We start from the raw sequence: 23233 nt of genomic DNA on the forward strand, positions 1-23233 counted from the left end.
CCCGCACCACCTAAATAACTTTTGAAGCACGTGGTTCAGTGACATGGAACTTGGTATGTGGGAATAACCATATACTAAGAACTCAATAATGGTATCACCGAGTTTTTTCTACTTCCGGTTTAACCGGAAGTAACTCCAACTTTCTTATTTTAAATTGAACACCCAATATATTTTTTCTTGAATAAAGCTCATTAAGAGCTTTTCAAAAATTACCCACACTCGATACTTCTGTACAAATTCAGTGTTGCTAAGTCAAGAAAACAGAAAAGTGTATCGAATATTAAAATAATAAATGCACCACCTAAATAACTTTTGAAGCATACGGTTCAGTGATATGAAACTTTGTATGTGAGGATAACCATATACTAGGAACTCAATAATGGTACTGCCGAGTTTTTTCTACTTCCGGTTTAACCGAAAGTAACTCCAACTCTCTTATTTTAAATGGAAGACCCAATATATGTTTTTCTTTTTGAATAAAGCTCATTAAGAGCTTTTCAAAAAGTACCCACACTTGATAATTCTGTACAAATTCAGTGTTGCTAAATAAAAATGGAAGTGGTGCAAGATATTCCTAAAGCCTGGTTAAATCATTCCTTAAATGGTTACTATGATCGAGTGACACATTGTAAAGCAGCTGAGGGCTACCAATTTGAACACATAATTTAGAAGGTGAGCTAGCTTTGTTTTGTTTTTATTAAGGAAGTAGTATTTTATTATTTTAATATTCAATACACTTTTCTGTTTTCTTGACTTAGCAACACTGAATTTGTACAGAAGTATCAAGTGTGGGTACTTTTTGAAAAGCTCTTAATGAGCACTATTCAAAAATAAAGTAATATATTGGGTGTTCTATTTAAAATAAGAGAGTTGGAGTTACTTCCGGTTAAACCGGGAGTAGAAAAAACTCGGTAATACCATTGAGCATATTCCGAATCTCAGCACTGAGCAATCTGATGGCATCACAGTGTTCTGAATTTCACCGATGCAGTCACTGATGCTCCACCGGTGTCGCACCGGTGCCATCAGCTGGCAGAAATGGTGGCAGTCTCCATCAGCCGCCATCAGTGAATCTGATTGGTTCTTGTATAGGGCGGGAATTAGCAGACGAATAACATCGTGCACTGTTGTGTCATGGCGGTGTGTTCTGCTATATTGTTTGTAATGAGCACAACGTAAAAATAATATGTTAATGGCTTATGAGCGAACATGTCAACAGACCAGTTATTACTACCGGTTCAAGAAATAAATTGTTTATACTCTCTTTTCTTTGAACGAGATGGCAGGACGGAAATATCGCAAAATTTTGCTAGCATAGCACAGACAACAACTTATACAGTCGCCATGACAGACATCGATCCTTCCAGCAGTTTTGTTCCTATTTCGCTGCAGCGTGACGTCATTATTGTCCACCGTTCCGGTGAGATTTGGAGTACGCTGATTGTCGAGTTCTTAGTATATGGTTATCCTCAGATACCAAGTTTCATGTCACTGAACCATATGCTTCAGAAGTTATTTAGGTGGTGCGGGACTTTTAACTAACCCTGTATAGCCTATATTATATGTATGTTACAATGTTACAAGTAAGAAATATGGCTTTCTCTGAAGTAATATCCGCATTATTTTGTGTTGTTATGCAAAGATATTTTTGACATTGCAAATGGAAAGCAATGGTATTCAAGTTAATTATACTCTTGAAATTTAAAAGCAATGACAAGTTTTTAGCTGGTTAGTATCCAATATATGCTTACATGAGGACACTCACCCACTAGCAAACTTCGATATCACCATAATTGGGCCAAATGACTCTTGCCGCGCAATGTACATGTGATCTTCCACGTCTGTGAACACAGTAGGTTCGAAGAAGTATCCTGGTCTGTCCACACGTTTTCCACCATACTCCAGTTTTGCGCCTTCCTTCACCCCAATGGCACAAAATTCTACCAGTTTGTTTAAGTGCGCTTTGTGATTCTGTGGTCCATGCTGCGTATCTCTTCTTAGTGGATCTCCAATAACCTTTGAATTTTAACATACAATTTACAAACATAACCACAAATCAATATAGTAGTTCATTCATACTGTTGAAAGGCAGATGGAACAAGAATTGCTTACACATCAATCTATGACACTAATGTAAGGCATACTGGTAATAAAAATTGTATCAACTTATTAAGGCATTTCATATTTATTGGAAGGCAGCTTAGATTAAAATAATGAGAAATCAGTAAAGGAACTTCATAAGATAGTGTGAGAAGATAAAGTTAATTTTAAATTTAATTTAATTTTTCAGGAATTTGGTGTATTAAATCTAGAACAAATTTATAAACAAACATTGCTGATTTACTTCCATAAAAACCACAATAAATTTAAATTTGATCCTCACGAATACCATACGAGACAAAACTACAGTTTCTTTCTAAATACTCCCAAATGCCACACAACTGCTGGATTAAAACACAGCAGAAATTTTGGACCCAAAATATATAATGCATTAATTAGAGCTTACCCTGAGCTAAGTATACTTAACACACATAGTAATCTTCATCTTACGATGTTTGGATGACGTATATACGTCCGTTGATGTGACATATTGATGAATTAAATACAATTATAGTCACAATCATGCCGTGGTATGAAAGAAAAATTTCACAACCTGGAGCGGGAATCGAACCTGCGACTTCCTGTTCTCCGGTCAGGCACTCTACCACTGAGCTATCGAGTTCGACAATCATGCCATGGTATGAAAGAAAAATTTCACAACCTCGAGCGGGAATCGAACCTGCGACTTCCTGTTCTCCGGTCAGGCTATCGAGTTCGTCTCACGCCAAAGGCTCGGAATTATCCTTTCATACTGGCGACTGTAATATAGCGTCTGATCTTAGTCAGCACTGCTATATACGTCCGTTGATGTGACATGTTGATGAATTAAATACAGTTATAGTCACCATCATGCCATGGTATGAAAGAAAAATTCCACAGACTCAAGCGGGAATCGAACCTGCGACTTCCTGTTCTCCGGTCAGGCGCTCTACCACTGAGCCATCGAGATCGTCTCGCTCGAAAGGCTCGGAATTATCCTTTCATTCTTGCGTCTAGAGCCTAACCATCAAAAGCTTCCACTTGAGTAAGTAGTTAGAATTTCACTCACCAGGTGGCAGTGGTGTTACAGTTTTCGTATTAATAGAATCTTTTGGCGCTAGATGGCGGTAACACTAAAGCCGAAACAGAGTCCGTGGATATCCAGAGTACCGCAATCGTTTGAGCCGGCAAATGCCGACAAATCCGCCATTGTTAGTCCAGCGCGCGCTATGCAGTATACAGTTGTATAGGGAAATAATGTAATTGAAGTGCGAAAAAATGCAATGCTGCTGTAATCAGAACTGTTCACAGAAAACTGAAAAAAGCGCACATTTGTTTTCACTGTGACAAGGTGAAAGAAATAAGGAAAAAGGAAAGAAGTGGTTATAAATATAAAAAGGAACGATCCGCTACCTAAGCGAATATACATTGTGAGATTAATGAATGTATTTTGATATTTATTTTTTCAAAAATTGGTCCCCAAAATATTTTTATAAAACTAATCTAGAATTTAAATTGTTTCAGCAATGATATTTCTACATAAAACAAATGAAAATCACGTACCAATTAGGATCAGTATCAAATTTTTACCATGTTCTCCCTTTCAAATCAAGCATTTCTGAATTTAATCCTATTTGCTATTTGCAAGAATGACATAATATATTTGTGAAGTTCTGAATTCATTCTTGAGACAAGATTGTATTGTTTCGCTCGATTGGAAAATGCAGAGACCGTAGAAACTAGAAACCCTATTAAGGTTAGACTGATGTGAAATTTCAATTTTCTAAACTATTCTAGGTAGATCTCTGAAATTTTATGCTTTTAATTTGTAATTTTAAATTGTGTAAATTTAGGTTTTCAAAAATTGCTACTATTATGGCCAGAATTTTTGTCTACATACTTGTCAGACCTTCAGAAACAAAACTTAGTATACAATTTTCCTTTTATTTTACTAAAAAAATAATTTAAAATATTCTAATGCACTAAAAGTGTAAAAACAGAAAAAAATTCAACTCGAGCGTAAAAAAAATAGTATTAAAAATACCTTTTATTAACATTCTGGCTGATATGCATATACGTATATTATCAGGCAGTACATCTCACTTGACGATATGTGTCCGAGGAAGAACAATTGTTTGTATTCATCTGAAGTCTGATTAGTGGAATATGTAGCTAAGCGGCGAAGTATGCATTGGAGGGAGAAAGGAACTGGCCACCCTACCCCATTATCTCCTGGCCTAGTTGTCTCATGAGTGTTGGTGGTACTTATGAGATTCAAACATGTCTTCGAACATTTGACTAAACAACAACAACAAAAAATATGAGTGTTAGGTATAATCCTGATAGTAAGTTTTGTTAAGAACATATTCAAAACCTCTAATCATTATTCTAATACAGTAAACTCTATGTAAACTGTAAGAATTGTTTATGTATTTTCGCGAAATGACTTCCTAAGCTAAAACTACATAAAATAAATAAATTAAGGAAAAAACGCTACAAAAAATCATGCACGTAGTACAAAATCTGTAGAAAGAGTAGAATTTTAGCAATGCAAAATTTACAGTAACTTAAAGTGGAGAAAATTCACTTCAAAGTTTTGGACGATAATAATGAACCAGGTCTCTGTCTTTTTTATTTTCTAGGCATTTTGAAACATATAGACCTAGCATATTATGTACAGAACTTACCCTTATATACACTACCACGCTGTGCACACCTAACCTACACTAATAAATAACGGTAACTAAAAAAACTATGTAAACTTATGAAAACACTATAATAGATAAATATTACTTACAAATTACTATATACTGTAGATACTATTATAACACTAATAATAAAACTGTTAGAAACTTGCATATATTTCTTGTAACACAAACAAAAATCAAGCATGGAAAACATGTTATGGCACCTAGCAACAAGCGGAATTTTCCTTTAGACAAGAGTTGTGCTCTCCTTCGTAACTGAATGTTTTTTAAAGGAGTCCACACCTGTGGAGTAACGGCCAGCGCGTCTGGCTGCAAAACCAGGTGGCCCGGGTTCGAATCCCGGTCGGGGCAAGTTACCTGGTTGAGGTTTCTTCCGGGGTTTTCCCTCAACCCAATACGAGCAAATGCTGGGTAACTTTCGGTGCTGGACCCCGGACTCATTTCACGGCATTATCACCTTCATATCATTCAGACGCTAAATAACCTAGATGTTGATACAGCGTCGTAAAATAGCCCAATAAAAATTTTTTTGAAGGAAAGCAGCCTCTGAAGTAGGCCTAACACATTTTGGATTCCATGAAGAAATATTTCGAGAAGTTACACTTGCTCAATCGGAAATCTAATATTATAAATAATGTATAAAATAGAGCGTAATTTCCAAAATGGTAGCAGAATTTATAATGGACAGCGTGGACGGTGCATTTAAATTAACAGTCAGAGCCCGCAGCCTTTTAAAAATGTGACCCTAAATAGCTGATAGACCGGTCGTATGATCATGAAAATTGGCCGAGGGCATCTTTAGACCAAAAATGAATTTTTAAAGGTAAAAACAAAGAAACGATTTTTTGACCAAAATGACAAAACCTCACGTCAGTGTATCCTTGGGGGCATTATACTGAAATCACTAACTTCCATATTTTTAAAGCTAAATTCACAAAATGTTTATCACTAGTATATCTGGTTAATAATAACACATGTAGAAAATTTTGTCTCTCTATAATAAGTGGTTTGCATTTTATTAATAATTTAATAGAATAATATTGTATTGTTTTATACAAAAAGACCCTTGCGTCACAATTTACATTACTTTTCATTGATGTTCACTTATAAGATTCTGTATATACATTGGAACAAACATTACTGTTGGAATTTTCTGTACAGCGAATGGGTAAATTACTAGGAATTTTTATGACTTAATTTCTTTTATTTAATAAAAAATTCTAGCAATTTACTTATTAATTTTACAGCAAAACCTTATAGTAAGCTTTAATTCCATGTATGTAAGGAGCGATATAAGTAAAAATCACTTAAGAATAATGTCAATTGTAGTGCAAGTGACTTTTTATATAAAGCGGTTCAATATTTTAATAAAATAATTAATAAATTGCGAACCACGTATCATAGGCAGATGCAATTTTGTACACTTATCACTAATAAGCAGATATACCAGTGATAAAAATTTGGTGAATCTAGCTTCGTAAGTATGGTAGTTATTGGTTTCACTGTTGTGAACTCTTAAAACTAATAAACTTCGAGAAATTTCAGTATAGTGTGCCCTTATATGCGGAAGCCGGAGAGTTTGCTCGAGGAATGTAGTTGGAAATGTTTAGATTTATTGTTATTTTATTTGCAAAATTGTTGTTTTCATTTGTTACTTGTAATTTATTAAGTTCTTGTTGCTGTAATACCTATAACTGTGATGTTTATGAAGGAGTATATTGAACACTTAAATGCGTATTTATGGTGTAATAATTATTAAATGAAGTTTTTATACATTAGTATGTTGACTGATAATAATGTTCTATAATGTGAGAAGATCCTTTAGACGTTTTTGCCCTTCAAATTAAAAATATCTGAGTTTCACTTCAAATATTCCTATCCCTAGCGTGTTGAAAAGGACTAACAATGGCGGCCGACTCGGTGATTGCGCTACTCTGTATATCCACGGACTCTGAGCCGAAACAGAGCCGAAAATAGTGACTGTTTTTGTTCAAGTTAAAAGTTATTGTATTCGTGTTAAAATGAGATGTTAACAGTTAAATAATGGGGAAAAAATTTGTTTGCAAGCTGTGCGACAGGGAGTATGATTATTATTATTATTATTATTATAACCTTAGGAAGCATGTAAATAGATCTCATCCTGGGACAGTAGACGAAATTGCTCCTAAACAGAGACAAACTGACTTGGGTAAATACAACTTTAAATGTTCTTATTGTGACAAAATGTTTTTTCAAAAATATCATGCTACATTTCATGAGCGGAAAATTCATGGATTGCCCTCTAACTCAGCTCTTCATGAAAGTAAAAAGTGCCCTTTATGTAATTTTACTTGTGGATCAACAGAAGAATTATGTAATCATCTGCATACAGTACATTCTATTACAGTTGATAGAGAGACTGTAGAATTTCAAAATAGGTACCAGTATGAGAAATGGAAGTGTAATATTGAAAAGGAGTCATTTTCCAAATATACTAATGTTAAAAGTTATTCAAATTTGAAAGGGTATACCCATGAATATACTTTTTACTTTCATGAAGAGCTGAGTTAGAGGGCAATCCATGAATTTTCCGCTCATGAAATGTAGCATGATATTTTTGAAAAAACATTTTGTCACAATAAGAACATTTAAAGTTGTATTTACCCAAGTCAGTTTGTCTCTGTTCAGGAGCAATTTCGTCTACTGTCCCAGGATGAGATCTATTTACATGCTTCCTAAGGTTATTATAATAATAATAATAATAATAATAATAATAATAATAATAATAATAATAATAATAATAATAATAATACTCCCTGTCGCACAGCTTGCAAACAAATTTTTTTCCCCATTATTTAACTGTTAACACCTCATTTTAACACGAATACAATAACTTTTAACTTGAACAAAAACAGTCACTATTTTCGGCTCTGTTTCGGCTTTAGTGTTACCGCCATCTAGCGCCAAAAGATTCTATTAATACGAAAACTGTAACACCACTGCCACCTGGTGAGTGAAATTCTAACTACTTACTCAAGTAGAAGCTTTTGATGGTTAGGCTCTAGACGCAAGAATGAAAGGATAATTCCGAGCCTTTCGAGCGAGACGATCTCGATGGCTCAGTGGTAGAGCGCCTGACCGGAGAACAGGAAGTCGCAGGTTCGATTCCCGCTTGAGGCTGTGATGGCATGATGGTGACTATAACTGTATTTAATTCGTCAACATGTCACATCAACGGACGTATATAGCAGTGCTGACTAAGATCAGACGCTATATAACAGAGTCGCCAGTATGAAAAGATAATTCCGAGCCTTTGGCGTGAGACGAACTTGATAGCCTGACCGGAGAACAGGAAGTCGCAGGTTCGATTCCCGCTCGAGGTTGTGAAATTTTTCTTTCATACCATGGCATGATTGTGACTATAATTGTATTTAATTCATTAACACACATAGATTTAAGAAACAAATCATATTAATTATTTAATTGTTTAAGCTAATTGAGTTAAAAATTGATACTCTAACATTTATGTACTTTTGCATTTTCTATTTGTATATAGACCCTATTATTACATGCTGTATGTATTTTACCATTTATTAATGTTATTGTGCTCAATGAACTCTCTTAATTTTGTGATATATTTTGTATAACTGATCTGAACTGCGCCCGAGCATGAGCTTCTGCTCTTTCGGGCTGCAATGCCTAATGTAGCTCAAGTGTAAAGTATTAAATAAATAAATTAAATTAAAAAAAAAAACTAATACTTTAAAAACGATGAAACTTTGAACAGATATTTTATACACAAAATGTGAATACTAACAAAAAATGTAGTTTGCCGAGCCATTCTTGAGCCCTAAGGCAGCAATGTCCCTTTTAAAGTACCATCTTATGCTACTCAAATGCCTTCCCTCTCTGCTGCTTTCTACACTGGTGGCCATAATTCTGGAAACTTTTTGTTTTTGTACTGAATTATTATAACATCTGCATTGATTCACAGATTTGTACAATTGAAAATGTTACTCGTGACTTATTCGTTCATTATGGGGTTATAATAAAGGTATTATATGAAATCCTGAATATTTTAACAATAAATAATCATTACTATGTGGGAAATTATGTTATTGTTTAAGTTCTAAATATTAATTTCAGATTTCATTATAATTTTCCATTATTTATGATAATAAAAACTGGTCCATTGTTGAGTTTAACATTATTTTTGATCAGTAGAAGCATTGTTAAGCACTGTTAGCATAAAATATGGACATTATTAATTTGTGTCTATCATTAGTCTGACTTAAGATTTCGTTAGGTGAACACCTGATTGCTTTACAAGAAACTTTATTGATCATTTTATCAAAATGGTTCCACGAAAGGATTTCCTTCGATCTTTCAATGCTAATCGACAAATCTGCCTAACATCTCTTGGAATTACTTTAGGCTTTCTACCAGTCCTAAGTGTTGTTTTACAAGATTTTGTGGATTTGTACTTCTGCCATACCTTCTGGATGCCAGACATTGTAGCACCATTACCAAGTTTTCTTGCAATTTCCTTGAATGTGTAGCCTTCTTCTCGAAGTGTGACTGCCCTAGAAGGTGTTCAGTCCTTTCGTGGAACCATTGTGATAAAATGATCAATAAAGTTTGTTGTAAAGCAATCAGGTGTTAACCTAATGAAATCTTAACTCAGACAAATGATAGAAACACACTAATAATGTCCACATTTTATGCTAACAGTGCTCAACAATGCTTCTACCGATCAACAATAATGTTAAAATCAACAATGGACTAGTTTTTATTGCAGTAAATAACGGAAAATTATAATGAAATCTGAAATTAATATTTAGATCTTAAACGACAAGAACATAATTTCCCACATAGTAATGATTATTTATTGTTAAAATATTCAGGATTTAATATAATACCTTTATTATAACCCCATAATTAACGAATCAGTCACGAGTAACATTTTCAATTGTACAAGTCTGTGAATCAATGCAGATGTTATAATAATACATTACAAAAACAAAAAGTTTCCAGAATTATGGCCACCAGTATATAATGTGTTTGCAAAACTCGCTCCTTCTCAAACTACCAGAAACCCTCAATGGGTCCATTTATCTGTTAGACGAGTGCTAATGAATATTACTGCCTAACTTTACATAAGTTCTAACGATATACATGAGTGAAAGAAAATAATCAATGCTGCCATTATTTGAGTGAAGGAAAGATGAAAGAGAGGAAGAGAACTTGCAGTCTACTCGTCACTGGATCTCTTTTTTTGCTTGGAGAACAGCTTTGTTGGAATTGAAATGAAGAAAAGCAGGGAAATTTCCCCGCTTCTGAATTTTTTCCCCCAAATTCTGCATTTCTGTGTTCATTCCCAGCTTACTTACTTACAAATGGCTTTTAAGGAACCCAGAGGTTCATTGCCGCCCTCACATAAGCCCGCCAGCGGTCCCTATCCTGTGCAAGATTAATCCAGTCTCTATCATCATACCCCACCTCCCTCAAATCCATTTTAATATTTTCCTCCCACCTACGTCTCGGCCTCCCTAAAGGTCTTTTTCCTTCCGGTCTCCCAACTAACACTCTATATGCATTTCTGAATTCGCCCATACGTGCTACATGCCCTGCCCATCTCAAACGTCTGGATTTTAAGTTCCTAATTATGTCAGGTGAAGAATACAATGCGTGCAGTTCTGTGTTGTGTAACTTTCTCCATTCTCCTGTAACTTCATCCCACTTAGCCCCAAATATTTTCCTAAGCACCTTATTCTCAAACACCCTTAACCTATGTTCCTCTCTCAGAGTGAGAGTCCAAGTTTCACAACCATACAGAAGAACCGGTAATATAACTGTTTTATAAATTCTAACTTTCATTCCCAGCTAGGAAAATAAAATGTGCTCTGAATTATTTTAGTTGCTACTGTTGTTTTAATGATATAATTTTCTTTGTTTGTTTGTTTTTTTTTTTTTGTGAATAACCTACTAGTCATTAACTAAGCCATATTGAGTTATCATCACGAGCTACTGGTAGGCCTAACACAAAATCATAAAGTCTCTGGTACCATCCTTCTAATAATTCAAAGGTGCATTAAAACAACAGAAATAACAACAATAATAATAATAATAATAATAATAATAATAATAATAATAATAATTTTTATTTATTTACTTATTTATTTATTTATTCATTTACTTATTTATTTATTTACTTATTTATTTATTTACTTATTTATTTATTTACTTATTTATTTATTTATTTATTTACTTATTTATTTATTTATTTATTTACTTATTTATTTATTTATTTACTTATTTATTTATTTACTTATTTACTTATTTATTTATTTACTTATTTATTTATTTATTTATTTATTTATTTATTCACTTATTTATTTATTTATTTATTTACTTATTTATTTACTTACTTATTTATTTACTTACTTATTTATTTACTTACTTATTTATTTACTTACTTATTTATTTACTTACTTATTTATTTACTTACTTATTTATTTATTTATTTATTTATTTATTTATTTATTTATTTATTTATTTATTTATTTATTTATTTACTTACTTATTTATTTACTTACTTATTTATTTACTTACTTATTTATTTATTTATTTATTTATTTATTTATTTATTTATTTATTTATTTATTTATTTATTTATTTACTTATTTATTTATTTAGAATATTAACGTGCAAAACAACAGCGCAAGGCCAATTACAGTTTAGCACAAGATACAAAACAAAACAGAAGAAATGATGATGAGAATGAATGATAGAAATGGCAGTGAGATGGAATACAAACAATATAATAGTCATCAATAATCTTTGACCAAATGCAACAAAATAAATAGCAATATCTGACAATACTAACAAGTAAGGATATATAATGATAAACTCAAAAAGTATATACTACACATTAAATGGATCCAAGCTTAATCCATGCAAATTAGCATATTTTATACATCTGCAGACCGGAGAGAGAGATTTTGAATTTCTATTATAAAAAAATGTTATAAAATCTTAAACCCTTAGCAGGAATACGAAGACTGATATTGCTTATGAATGATTCACAATCAATATCACCCTTAATGACTTTACAAAAAAATAAATAATCAAGATCTTGACGTCTGGCAAATAAACTGCAGCAGTAAAAATATTTACAGTTAATCTCATATTTATAGTCATCGGAATTTGGTAAAAATCTATAAGAACACAAGGAAATAAATTTTCTTTGACTATTCTCCTATTTAGCCGAGTCAGTGGAAGTAATGGAGTTCCATACAACAGATGCATATTCAAGCTTGGATCTAACCAATGTATAGTATAAAATTAATAGACACATCGGAGAAGAAAAAGAATAAGAATATTGTTGTTGTTGTTGAATTTCCAAGTTTATAGAACCCTATTTTACCCGAAGGTATATTAGGGCTGTAATTAAATCATACATATTATAGCCCTGTACAAATAGTTACATAAATATATACATAATTACGACATAAAATACACAATTAATAATAATAATAATAATAATAATAATAATAATAATAATAATAATAATAATAATAATAATAATTGAAAAAAAAAGGTGCTATGTGAGCGAGAAGATTCCCAAACCAATCTACATTTTCATCAGTTCGAATACTGGTGAAAAGTAAGTGAGTGTTAAAATTAGTGTGACAATAATAATTAGGGCTAGGATTCGTATGTAGTAAAAGCTAATATTTTTAGTCGGTATAGTTTATAAATATGCAAACCATGCCCTCCACTCCTTATACTTGTCATTCTTGTCATTCAGTACTTTCATTAGTTAGCGCTAAGGGTCTTTAATCCTCTTAACCACCACTTACAAAACAGAGGGGAGTTTAAAAGCTGCACTGTCTAGTCCTTGTGACTTTTCTTGTATTTGGAGTCTTGTCAACCAGGCTTAAAACCTTCTTAGCCGGCATCACATCGACTCAACTATACTCGGGGTCATTCTTAACTCTTACTATGTATAAATCCTAGCTCTGATAATAATTATAAACACTAGTAATATACGGGTAGTTGAAGAAGATGAGTGCAAGTCTTCAAGTAGCAGTGTTTTGATAAGAGGAAATCAAGGACAGAAGAATTATAGTTTAAGAAGTGTTGTTTAAAGAAGGAAAGCATAAAGAGAAAGACAAAAAACAATGGCGCAGGGAACAAGGGAGAGACTACAATAAGAATTTTCAAGTACTCTTGTAGCCTACTTAAATGTAGCTCATTGGTCATTTTAAAAGAATAGAATAAACGAAATAATAAATAATTTTAATTGATATAATATAATAAATACAAGAATTAACAGGACTTTCAGATGACGGTACTGCTGAAAGAATATCTGGAGCTGTATTTGATTATTTAGAAGAATTTAACTGTAGCGAGAAATTAATAGTGCAAACGTACGATGGAGCATCGGTAAATACCTGGCAGTACAATGGCTTAGGAGCCATCTTCGCAACTAAAAAGAGGAGGAGAATCGAACTTCACTATAAATAAATTGCCAGTTCCAGTATGGTGAGTCAAAAACTAACATAGGCCTACTTGTATTGATTTTGCATGCTTTATTATTGTTATTATTATTATTATTATTATTATTATTATTATTATTATTATTATTAATACTATTACTAATATTATATTGTTATTAATAAATATTAGTTTCTGTCTTGGTCATCAGTCGTCAATCTCATATCCTACATACAAAAAATATCACGAGTCGCCACTGAATGGAGAAGGTGCTGTTGCGGGAGGATGAGTTAGGTAAAAATAGGTTAATTTGAATGTATAAATAGGACAGAGAAGAGTGAACTATTTGGTAGATTATAGGCATATTAGTATAAATAGCAAAAGCACACGTCTATGATGAGATAAATAGTATATATTGTAATTAGAAGGCTATGGGTAGCCCATATACAGAAATGTGGTGGCGAACCATAGCCAGTAAGCATGGTGTAGAAATAAATATATGAATATGAATACTGGTAGTTATTTCTGTGCGGCTTACAGCTGTTTCGGTGCTACTTGACACCATCCTCAGAGCCAACTAGATCTCAGTGCTATCTCAGCTTCACTGCCTGTTGTGTGGGTGCGTTCATGTCATGAAGAGTTGTGTCAAATAGTGTGTGTGTTCTGAAATTGATCTGTGTGTTGAGAATTTGATTAGGGTGTGTTTTAGTGTGTCTATATATTTCATATTGTTCTAATGTGTTGAGTTTTTGGTTTTGGGTTGTATGTGTAGAATTTCCATGTCTGTATTTATGTTATTGTATGTGTGGTTAGCATTAGTTATGTGTTCGGCATATGTAGATGTATTATGTCCTCTGGTTATTGCTTTAATGTGAACATGGAAATTCTACACATACAACCCAAAAATCAAAAACTCAACACACTAGAACAATATGAAATATACATATACACTAAAACACACCCTAATCAAATTCTCAACACACAGATCAATTTCAGAACACACTATTTGACACAACTCTTCATCACACGAACGCACCCACACAACAGGCAGCGAAGTTGAGATAGCGCCGAGATCTAGTAGGCTCTGAGGATGGTGTCAAGTAGCACCGAAACAGCTGTAAGCCGCACATGCTTACATAATTAACACGAGTAAAATCGCCATTTAATCAATTATTTATATTCAAGTGTTAAAAGTAGTGTACGAAAGATTCAACATAGAACATTTAATTCTTGTGAATACTATTGTGAGACCTACTTCCTAATACACACCAATTTCTTTGTTCCTGCAAGCACCCTTTCCACAAACTCATCATGTATAGAAGACTCCACAAAGAGACGACCAGCTGCGATGCAATTCTCTCCTTTGTTGAAGAAAACGCCACTCTTGCCCTGAAAAAAATATCAAGATAACAGGAATCCTAGCAGTGACAGTAGTAGTAAAAGTAACATACTGTTACAGCACTGTTATTGTACTGTATGTACTATCATTACACCTCAAAACAATATAAAAATTTAAATACATTTATGCTCGACCATGCCGAAATGTAGTAATTATGCACCTGGTAGTAGTCCTTTAATGCATGTCATTAAAGTACACCTATTCATTAAAGTTCAGGTTTTCAATTATTCTCGGATATGCAATCGAAAGACAATTAGCGAAACGTCACGGAGGCTGGAAATCCAATACTGTCGCAGAAGGTTATGTTCTGTTACTATAATAATTAGCGTTAATTATAAATAATATTCAAATAAATTCAATTTGTCATCTCGTTTTTCAATTCTAAATCAATTTCCAAGTTATATCAAAATTAGTTCATGTTATTCTCTACATTACATCAAGGTCAATGACATTAATGTTCCTCGTAAAAAATCAATACTTTCGCATCTGCGCACATCTCACAATTTACGAGCTATGCACAAGGTCGCTTCCGATCTTCAGATACAAATAAAATGAATACTTCTGAATAATTTCAAGTTAGAAATATGGTCGAGCATAAAAAGTCGTATGAAACTTGCCTATAATGGTAATTAAGACGCTCGTATAAAAATTATGAAACTCGCTTGCGCTCGTTTCATAAACAAACATACTCGTGTCTTAATTACTATCATTATAGGCTCGTTGCATAATGTACTATTATAGAAATTTTCAACAAAAGCAAAAAATCAAAAGCAATTCTTGTATCATAAAAGTCACATATATATTCTTGCAGAAAAATGCTACTACTCTAGGTCCTGAAATTGTACCCATAGTTAAAATATTTTTAATCCTTGTAAGAAATACATTGTATAACGTTCTGAAAGTTCACAACTGAACAATGTTAGTTCATACCTTAACACTAACGCAAGAAGGAATACTTGCAAAAATGTGAAGATATTATAATCAGTAGAAAAACATTGCCTTCTAGACAATGAAAGTTTCATCTTTAGGAAGCGCAAAGATAATCCTAAGATCAATGTACTGTAGTTCTAAAGAGTGAGTGAGAAAGTATCACATTCCATAACAAAAAGATTGAGGAACGCTTATGGAAACTGTGCGTGTTGTATAAGAACATCAAGTAGGGAAACAGACTGGCTTGAGTCAAGAAATAGAGTAAGAGAGGGCAGCATCCTATCACATATCCTCTTCAACACTATTATGAATGAGATGTACGCAATAACATGATAATTTGGAGAGGTAACAAAAGAGAATTTGAATCAAAATGAGAGAAATCAAATAAAGTGATGACTGAGTAGGCCTATGGATTAAAGTCGATAACTTTAATTAGAATACAGTCAACTTCCGATAAATCAAGTGCCGTTAATTTGCTTTCCAGGTAATTCGCCATCCTTTCTTTGGTGGGGAGAGGGGCGAAGTAACGTTGTCATTTCCGTTTTTACTTGATTTACGCTCTAAGAAATTTGCGATCTAAAATCAGAAAATATAAACAGTCCTCTAAGAAAAAAAAAAAGCTGGTATTATTTTTGTTAAATTAATGTCTTATGATAGTTTATATGATTACGTTGTACTGAAGTACATATGATATTTCCGTGCAGAAATTCTGCGTCATCATATGATGAAGGATGAGTGAAACAGAGAAAAATTCTCTCCGGCACAGGGATTTGAACCCAGGTTTTCAGCTCTATGTGCTGACGCTCTATCCACTAAGCCACACCGGATTCCCATCCCGATGTCGGATTGAATCCTCTCAGTTTAAGTTCCACCTCTTGGGTTCCCTCTACCCTCATGCACTGCTTCTTAGATGTATGCCAGTGCCACAATGTCCACACATGTGCAGAGGTGCACTCATTATGAATGACTAAGTGGCTGGGATCTGAAGGAATATTTTATTTTATTGGGTTATTTTACGACGCTGTATCAACATCTAGGTTATTTAGCGTCTGAATGAAATGAAGGTGATAATGCCGGTGAAATGAGTCCGGGGTCCAGCACCGAAAGTTACCCAGCATTTGCTCGTATTGGGTTGAGGGAAAACCCCGGAAAAAACCTCAACCAGGTAACTTGCCCCAACCGGGATTCGAACCCGGGCCACCTGGTTTCGCGGCCAGACGCGCTGACCGTTACTCCACAGGTGTGGATCTGACAGAATAAGCACTGACGGAACTCAAAAGGTGGAACTTAAACTGAGAGGATTCAATCCGACATCAGGATGGGAATCCAGTGGGGCTTAGTGGATAGAGCGTCAGCACGTAGAGCTGAAAATCCAGGTTCAAATCCCGTTGCCCGAGAGAATTTTTCTACGTTCCACTCATCCTTCATCATATGATGACGCAGAATTTCTACACGGAAATATCATATGTACTTCAGTACATCGTAATAATATATGATATGCGAAAAAATAATAACTTCGTGATTTAAGACGGCGCTTATTCCGTCGGATCCCGGCCACTTAGTCATTCATAATGAGTCCACCTCTGCACATGCGTGGACATTGTGCCACTGTCATATATCTATGACGCAGTGAATGAGGTTAGGCCACTAGAGGGAACCCAAGAGGTGGAACTTAAACTGAGAGGATTCAATCCGACATCGGGATGGGAATCCGGTGTGGATTAGTGGATAGAGCATCAGCACATAAAGCTGAAAACCCGGGTTCAAATCCCGGTCCCGGAGATAATTTTTTTCCGTTCCACTCATCCTTCATCTTATGATATTTTGTAAAACTTGTGTTTCTTGTTTTAAGATTCTATCCCACTACAGTGTTGTATAATGCTGTATTAAAATGATTAAAAATATTTTGCACTGTTTCACGTTTTGCACATGATTTTTAGGCGTATTTTAATAACTGAACCTGCCTCAGTAATTTCAACTGGACTTTAAACAATAATAATACATTTTTCTGATAATTCGCGATTTTCGATATTTCGCGAAAATTCGTGCATTAATTACGGCTAATTATCGGAAGTCGACTGTAACACAGTTGTAATGAAAACTTTGTTGCACATTGAGGTAAACAGCTTTCTTTCCTTAAGGACAAATTTTTATTTTATTTTATTTGGTTATTTTACAACGCTGTATCAACATCTTAGGTTATTTAGCGTCTGAATGATATGAAGGTGATAATGCCGGTGAAATGAATCCGGGGTCCAGCACCGAAAGTTACCCAGCATTTGCTCGTATTGGATTGAGGGGAAAACCCCGGAAAAAACCTCAACCAGGTAACTTGCCCCGACTGGGATTCGAACCCGGGCCACCTGGTTTCGCGGCCAGACACGCTGACCGTTACTCCACAGGTGTGGACTTAAGGACAAATAAATCAGATGTGGAGCAAGAGGATCACCCATTATACTAGACTCAAGTAAGTGAATAAATATTATTGCTACATGATCATTCTATGGCAAGTTTTCTTCTTGAACACACTCAACTTGAGAGGAAGTAAAAACTTACCATTCTAACAGCTCTGTCAAGATCACAGTCATCAAAAATTATAAGTGGAGATTTTCCACCCAGTTCCAGAGAAACCTTCTTCAAATTTGAGTCTGCACAACTCCTCATGATTACTTGTCCTATTTCAGTACTGCCAGTGAACCCGAGTTTTCTGATTTCAGGGTGACTTGCTATTGCATTTCCTGTTTCTGATCCTGTAACAAGACAGTCGCCCATTATGTTTTTGTGTTATTAGAAACAGTACCAGATACCAGTAGCGGCTCGTCATAAAGAAAATAGGTGAAGTACTGTTCACATACACAAATACATGAACAGTTTTGCTAATATAATGAGAAGGCCTACTATTCGTAAACTGCGTACAATTGTACTAGTTCTGGAACACATGAAAAGAGGAAAATTAATTTATTTCAGGACTCACCAACTTCTTGCATACAAAATCAATCCTCCTGTCTTTTAAAGCAGCAAACCTGTCATAATGTTTTCATGAAATGTCTCAGTTCAACTGAAGGTGGACAGTATATCTCTATGCAAAGCTATGGGGCTAATGATAAAAGTCTCTCCTGCTATGTGACATTCCAAATGAAATTTTCAATCTTTTCAAAGAGATAAGCTTCTTTCATTGGAATAATTTAAGTTATTTTATACAACTTCTCTATTTTTAGCACTTTTTAAAACAAAGAACAAATGGAACTGTAGGACGTCCAGAATTTAAAACATCTTTTCCATCCTCATATTTATGTCTGCAAAACGGCATTTCCAATATATTACAAACCGTGCCATTTCCGGGACACATATTTCGCACTCATTTATTAATATTTTCTATGTACTGGTACCTAAGTATTTGCATAATAGCACTACAGTGATTAAACATACAATATACACTACGATGTAGGATAAATACACTATATACACGTATCACTAATATACTCTAAATACATTAAATAATAAGTTAATAAGTACTAAACTACATGTGTACATTTACGCGCGCGTTAAACTTTCAAGTAGGCCTACAAGAGCTGGAACAAAACTGGCAAACTCATGAGAAGAAATAATACACGCGACGGAAAACAACTTTTAAACTTTACGAATGTATGTGGCGTGCATTCCTAATAAAATAACATATAGCCAACTTATTTACCGCTGCAGGGCTGGCTGCTTAGACACAAGGAATGAGGATGCTTTTCTCGAGTCAGGTAGTACATACTGTAAAATTTCACAGCCCTTCAACAATAGCCCCCGGCTTTGGAGATTAGCTTCAACCCTTCTGTAACGTTACTTACTTACTTACAAATGGCTTTTAAGGAACCCGAAGGTTCATTGCCGCCCTCACATAAGCCCGCCAGCGGTCCCTATCCTGTGCAAGATTAATCCAGTCTCTATCATCATACCCCACCTCCCTCAAATCCATTTTAATATTATCCTCCCATCTACGTCTCGGCCTCCCTAAAGGTCTTTTTCCCTCCGGTCTCCCAACTAACACTCTATATGCATTTCTGGATTCGCCCATACGTGCTACATGCCCTGCCCATCTCAAACGTCTGGATTTAATGTTCCTAATTATGTCAGGTGAAGAATACAATGCGTGCAGTTCTGTGTTGTGTAACTTTCTCCATTCTCCTGTAACTTCATCCCGCTTAGCCCCAAATATTTTCCTAAGCACCTTATTCTCAAACACCCTGAACCTATGTTCCTCTCTCAGAGTGAGAGTCCAAGTTTCACAACCATACAGAAGAACCGGTAATATAACTGTTTTATAAATTCTAACTTTCAGATTTTTGGACAGCAGACAGCAGATGTAACGTTAGGTCTGCAAACTGGTTACTCCACCTACAAGTCTGACAGTTCCCTCTAACTGAAAGACTCAGAAACTCACTTCACTCATACAATCTTCCTTTAGTGCGTGACGTCACGTTACCATGGAAACCAAGTGCTGTATGAGAATGAGAGCCCAAATATTTTCACCTCTACAGTATTAGGTCTATAGGTTTCAATAGACACCGCTCTGCGCTCGTAACAGTTGACATCCTATTCAGCGGACGGTTACAGGTACTATTTATATAACTAAACACTGTTAATAACGACTGAAAATAAAACTTTTTTATTTTAGTAATACGGAACCGGTAATAACTAGAGTTAATTATTAATACGAGATAAAATTGCGTTTTACACGTAAATAGGTGAAATGGTACTTCACCTACTTCACCTGAATAACCACCCCTGCCAGATACTATTTCGAAATAGCAATGCCGGTATTTCATATTCATGATATAGAAAACAAAAGTAATTTGTTACTACATGGACATCACATGGAAATTTTTGAGAATGGAATATACTGTATTTACATTTTTTGCTCCATTTGAACCCTGTATAATAAACTGTAAGGTTTGGGAAATTTTCTTGATTTATTCTGAGAAACTATTTCAGGTCAAGGTGCTGCAATTGCAAATACTGCTCCTATTGATAATACATAATGAAAATGAGTTACTACATAATAAGTATCATGTAGTAAAAATTTATTCATACAATCAATGCAACGAACAGCAATGGAATGTAAGAAAGGAAGAAAGTAAGAAGAAATTCAGTGTAAATGGATAACTTGCCTAATATTGCTTTTTTAGAACACAAAATCGCTCATAAAATGGAGGAAATTGGAAGTTTTAATATTCACAGTGCACTCTAGCACTGCAATACAGTAGTTGTTTTAAGTCTCACCTGTTCCTGGCAAGATGTTGATTACACCAGGTGGAAATCCAGCCTTCACTGAAAGTTCGGCGAATTTGAGAGCAGTCAATGGCGAGACCTGAGCCGGTTTCATGACCACTGTGTTGCCAGCTGCCAGACAAGCCGCCATCTTCCAGGACAGCATCATCAAAGGATAATTCCAAGGCGTCACCAAGCCACATACACTGCAAGTAATTTAGTCATGCATTCTTTCTCCCCTTTTACTTTCCATTATGAATCAAAGAAATAAACATTAAAACAAATACATAAATGCAGAATACATGTCACTGTACGTTACAGAAAACCACAATTTAAGTCACACAGAGTTAGTGTGCACTCAATGTTGGTTGCTTGACTGTTGTCAGCCTACATTGAGGTCTGTGGCTATAGAGCAGTGGTTGCCAAACACCACGAAATTATGACGTAAATGAAATGCAAACCGCACACCACTATCGCAGGGAAAGGGTTGGAGTGGATATCTCCCCAGGTAATGCAGTGAATAAAAGTGCAGAGACGGACTGTGACCAAAAAACAAAAACTATATAATATTCTTCTACTTATTAACTATACACACTTTTTCCCATGTAATTTTTTTATCCTTTTATTCATTATTTTTGTATTATTAATAAAATAAAATAAATTTATTTTCTTATTTACCATAAAAAGAACGTGTACTTTACATAAGCAGATATTTGAAATTAGAAAAGTGTACCAGGCTGGTCACGAAATTGTAAATTACACTACATATTTAAAAAAAAAACTTCGAAGTATTTTACACCGGTTAAGACATAGAAGCCAATATTTTTTATTGTTAGTTTATTAATGAAATATTGAAGTTACAGGTAAGGGCGTGGTAGTCTTCATAACAAGAAGAATAATGACAACGTACATTGTTATTTTATACTTCATTTAAAATTTTACAACAAATTAAGTATGCATCTCATATTTTTGCCATCTGCACAAAATAAATACTTTTCCTCCCATGCTCCTTAAAATTAAGTTTTTACTTACTATCTGTTTTCGAAAAGACATCGAAATATATTATCCTACACACTTGTAACATTACATGCGTACGTCCGCTTCTGATAAATGTCTTTACTTATGATGGCTGTAAACGGAGGGTGGGGGTATGATGCCATGGTTACGCTTGAGTGAAGGCAGGGGCATGTGTCGCGACACAGCTTTTGGCGATCACTGATATAGAGGGAAAAATTGGATCAGTGTCTTCTAGAGTTCCCGGGTAGCTCAGTTGGTAGAGCATTGGTACGTTTAACCAAAGGTCCCAGGTTCGATGCCCAGCCCCAGAACAATTTTTCCCTCGAAATTATTCAAATCAACTTTACAGGGGGTTATACCCGAAAGCTTGATTTGCATAATACACGTCACTGTACGTTACAGAAAACCACAATTTAAGTCACACAGAGTTAGTGTGCACTCAATGTTGGTTGCTTGACAGTTGTCAGCCCACGTTAAGGTCTGTGGATATAGAGGGAAAAGTTGGATCGGTGTCTGGTAGAGTTCCGGGTAGCTCAGTTGGTAGAGCGTTGGTACGTTTAACCAAAGGTCCCGGGTTCGATGCCCAGCCCCGGAAGAATTTTTACCTCGAAATTATTCAAATCAACTTTACAGGGAGTTATACCTGAAAGCTTGATTTGCATACTACACGTCACTGTACGTTACAGAAAACCACAATTTAAGTCACACAGAGTTAATGTGCACTCAATGTTGGTTGCTTGATGGTTGTCAGCCCACGTTGAGGTCTGTGGATATAGAGGGAAAAATTGGATCCGTGTCTGGTAGAGTTCCCGGGTAGTTCAGTTCGTAGAGCATTGGTACGTTTAACCAAAGGTCCCGGGTTCGATGCCCGGCCCCGAAACAATTTTTCCCTCGAAATTATTCAAATCAACTTTACAGAGAGTTATACCTGAAAGCTTGATTTGCATGAACATTAAAACAAGTTTGACATTTGCTGCAAATTATATTTGTCTAAGCCTTTCAATAACAGATGAAAGATTTGTATTCTTTCCTATCAACGTGGAAAATTGGATCTGTGTCTGGTACAGTTCCCAGGTAGCTCAGTTGGTAGAGCGTTGGTACGTTAAACCAAATGTCCCGGGTTTGATGCCCGGCCCTGGAACAATTTTTCCCTCGAAATTATTCAAATCAACTTTACAGGGAGTTATACATAAAAGCTTGATTTGCATGAACATTAAAACAAGTTTGACATTTGCTGCAAATTATATTTCTCTAAGCCTTTCAATAACAGATGAAAGATTTGTATTCTTTCGTATCAACGTGGAAAAGAAAAAATTGTTCTCAGGATAGCCTTGCGATTCAAAATGATCATGGGCTGAAAACATTT

General features: G+C 34.8%; 1 protein-coding gene across 1 annotated transcript in view; it reads right to left on the bottom strand.

The window, feature by feature from the left end:
* LOC138708120 (cytosolic 10-formyltetrahydrofolate dehydrogenase) overlaps positions 1-23233 on the bottom strand; it is a 60180-nt gene that overhangs the window by 6790 nt on the left and 30157 nt on the right. The window contains exons 11-14 of the mRNA XM_069838330.1: positions 20863-21056; positions 18151-18344; positions 14535-14654; positions 1766-2016 (exon numbers count right to left, since the gene is read on the bottom strand). Coding sequence (XP_069694431.1) covers positions 1766-2016; positions 14535-14654; positions 18151-18344; positions 20863-21056 — 759 coding nt within the window. The remainder of the gene's footprint in view (positions 1-1765; positions 2017-14534; positions 14655-18150; positions 18345-20862; positions 21057-23233) is intronic.

This window comes from Periplaneta americana, chromosome 10 (genome assembly GCF_040183065.1).
Source record: "Periplaneta americana isolate PAMFEO1 chromosome 10, P.americana_PAMFEO1_priV1, whole genome shotgun sequence".
Classification (NCBI taxonomy): Eukaryota; Metazoa; Arthropoda; class Insecta; order Blattodea; family Blattidae; genus Periplaneta; species Periplaneta americana.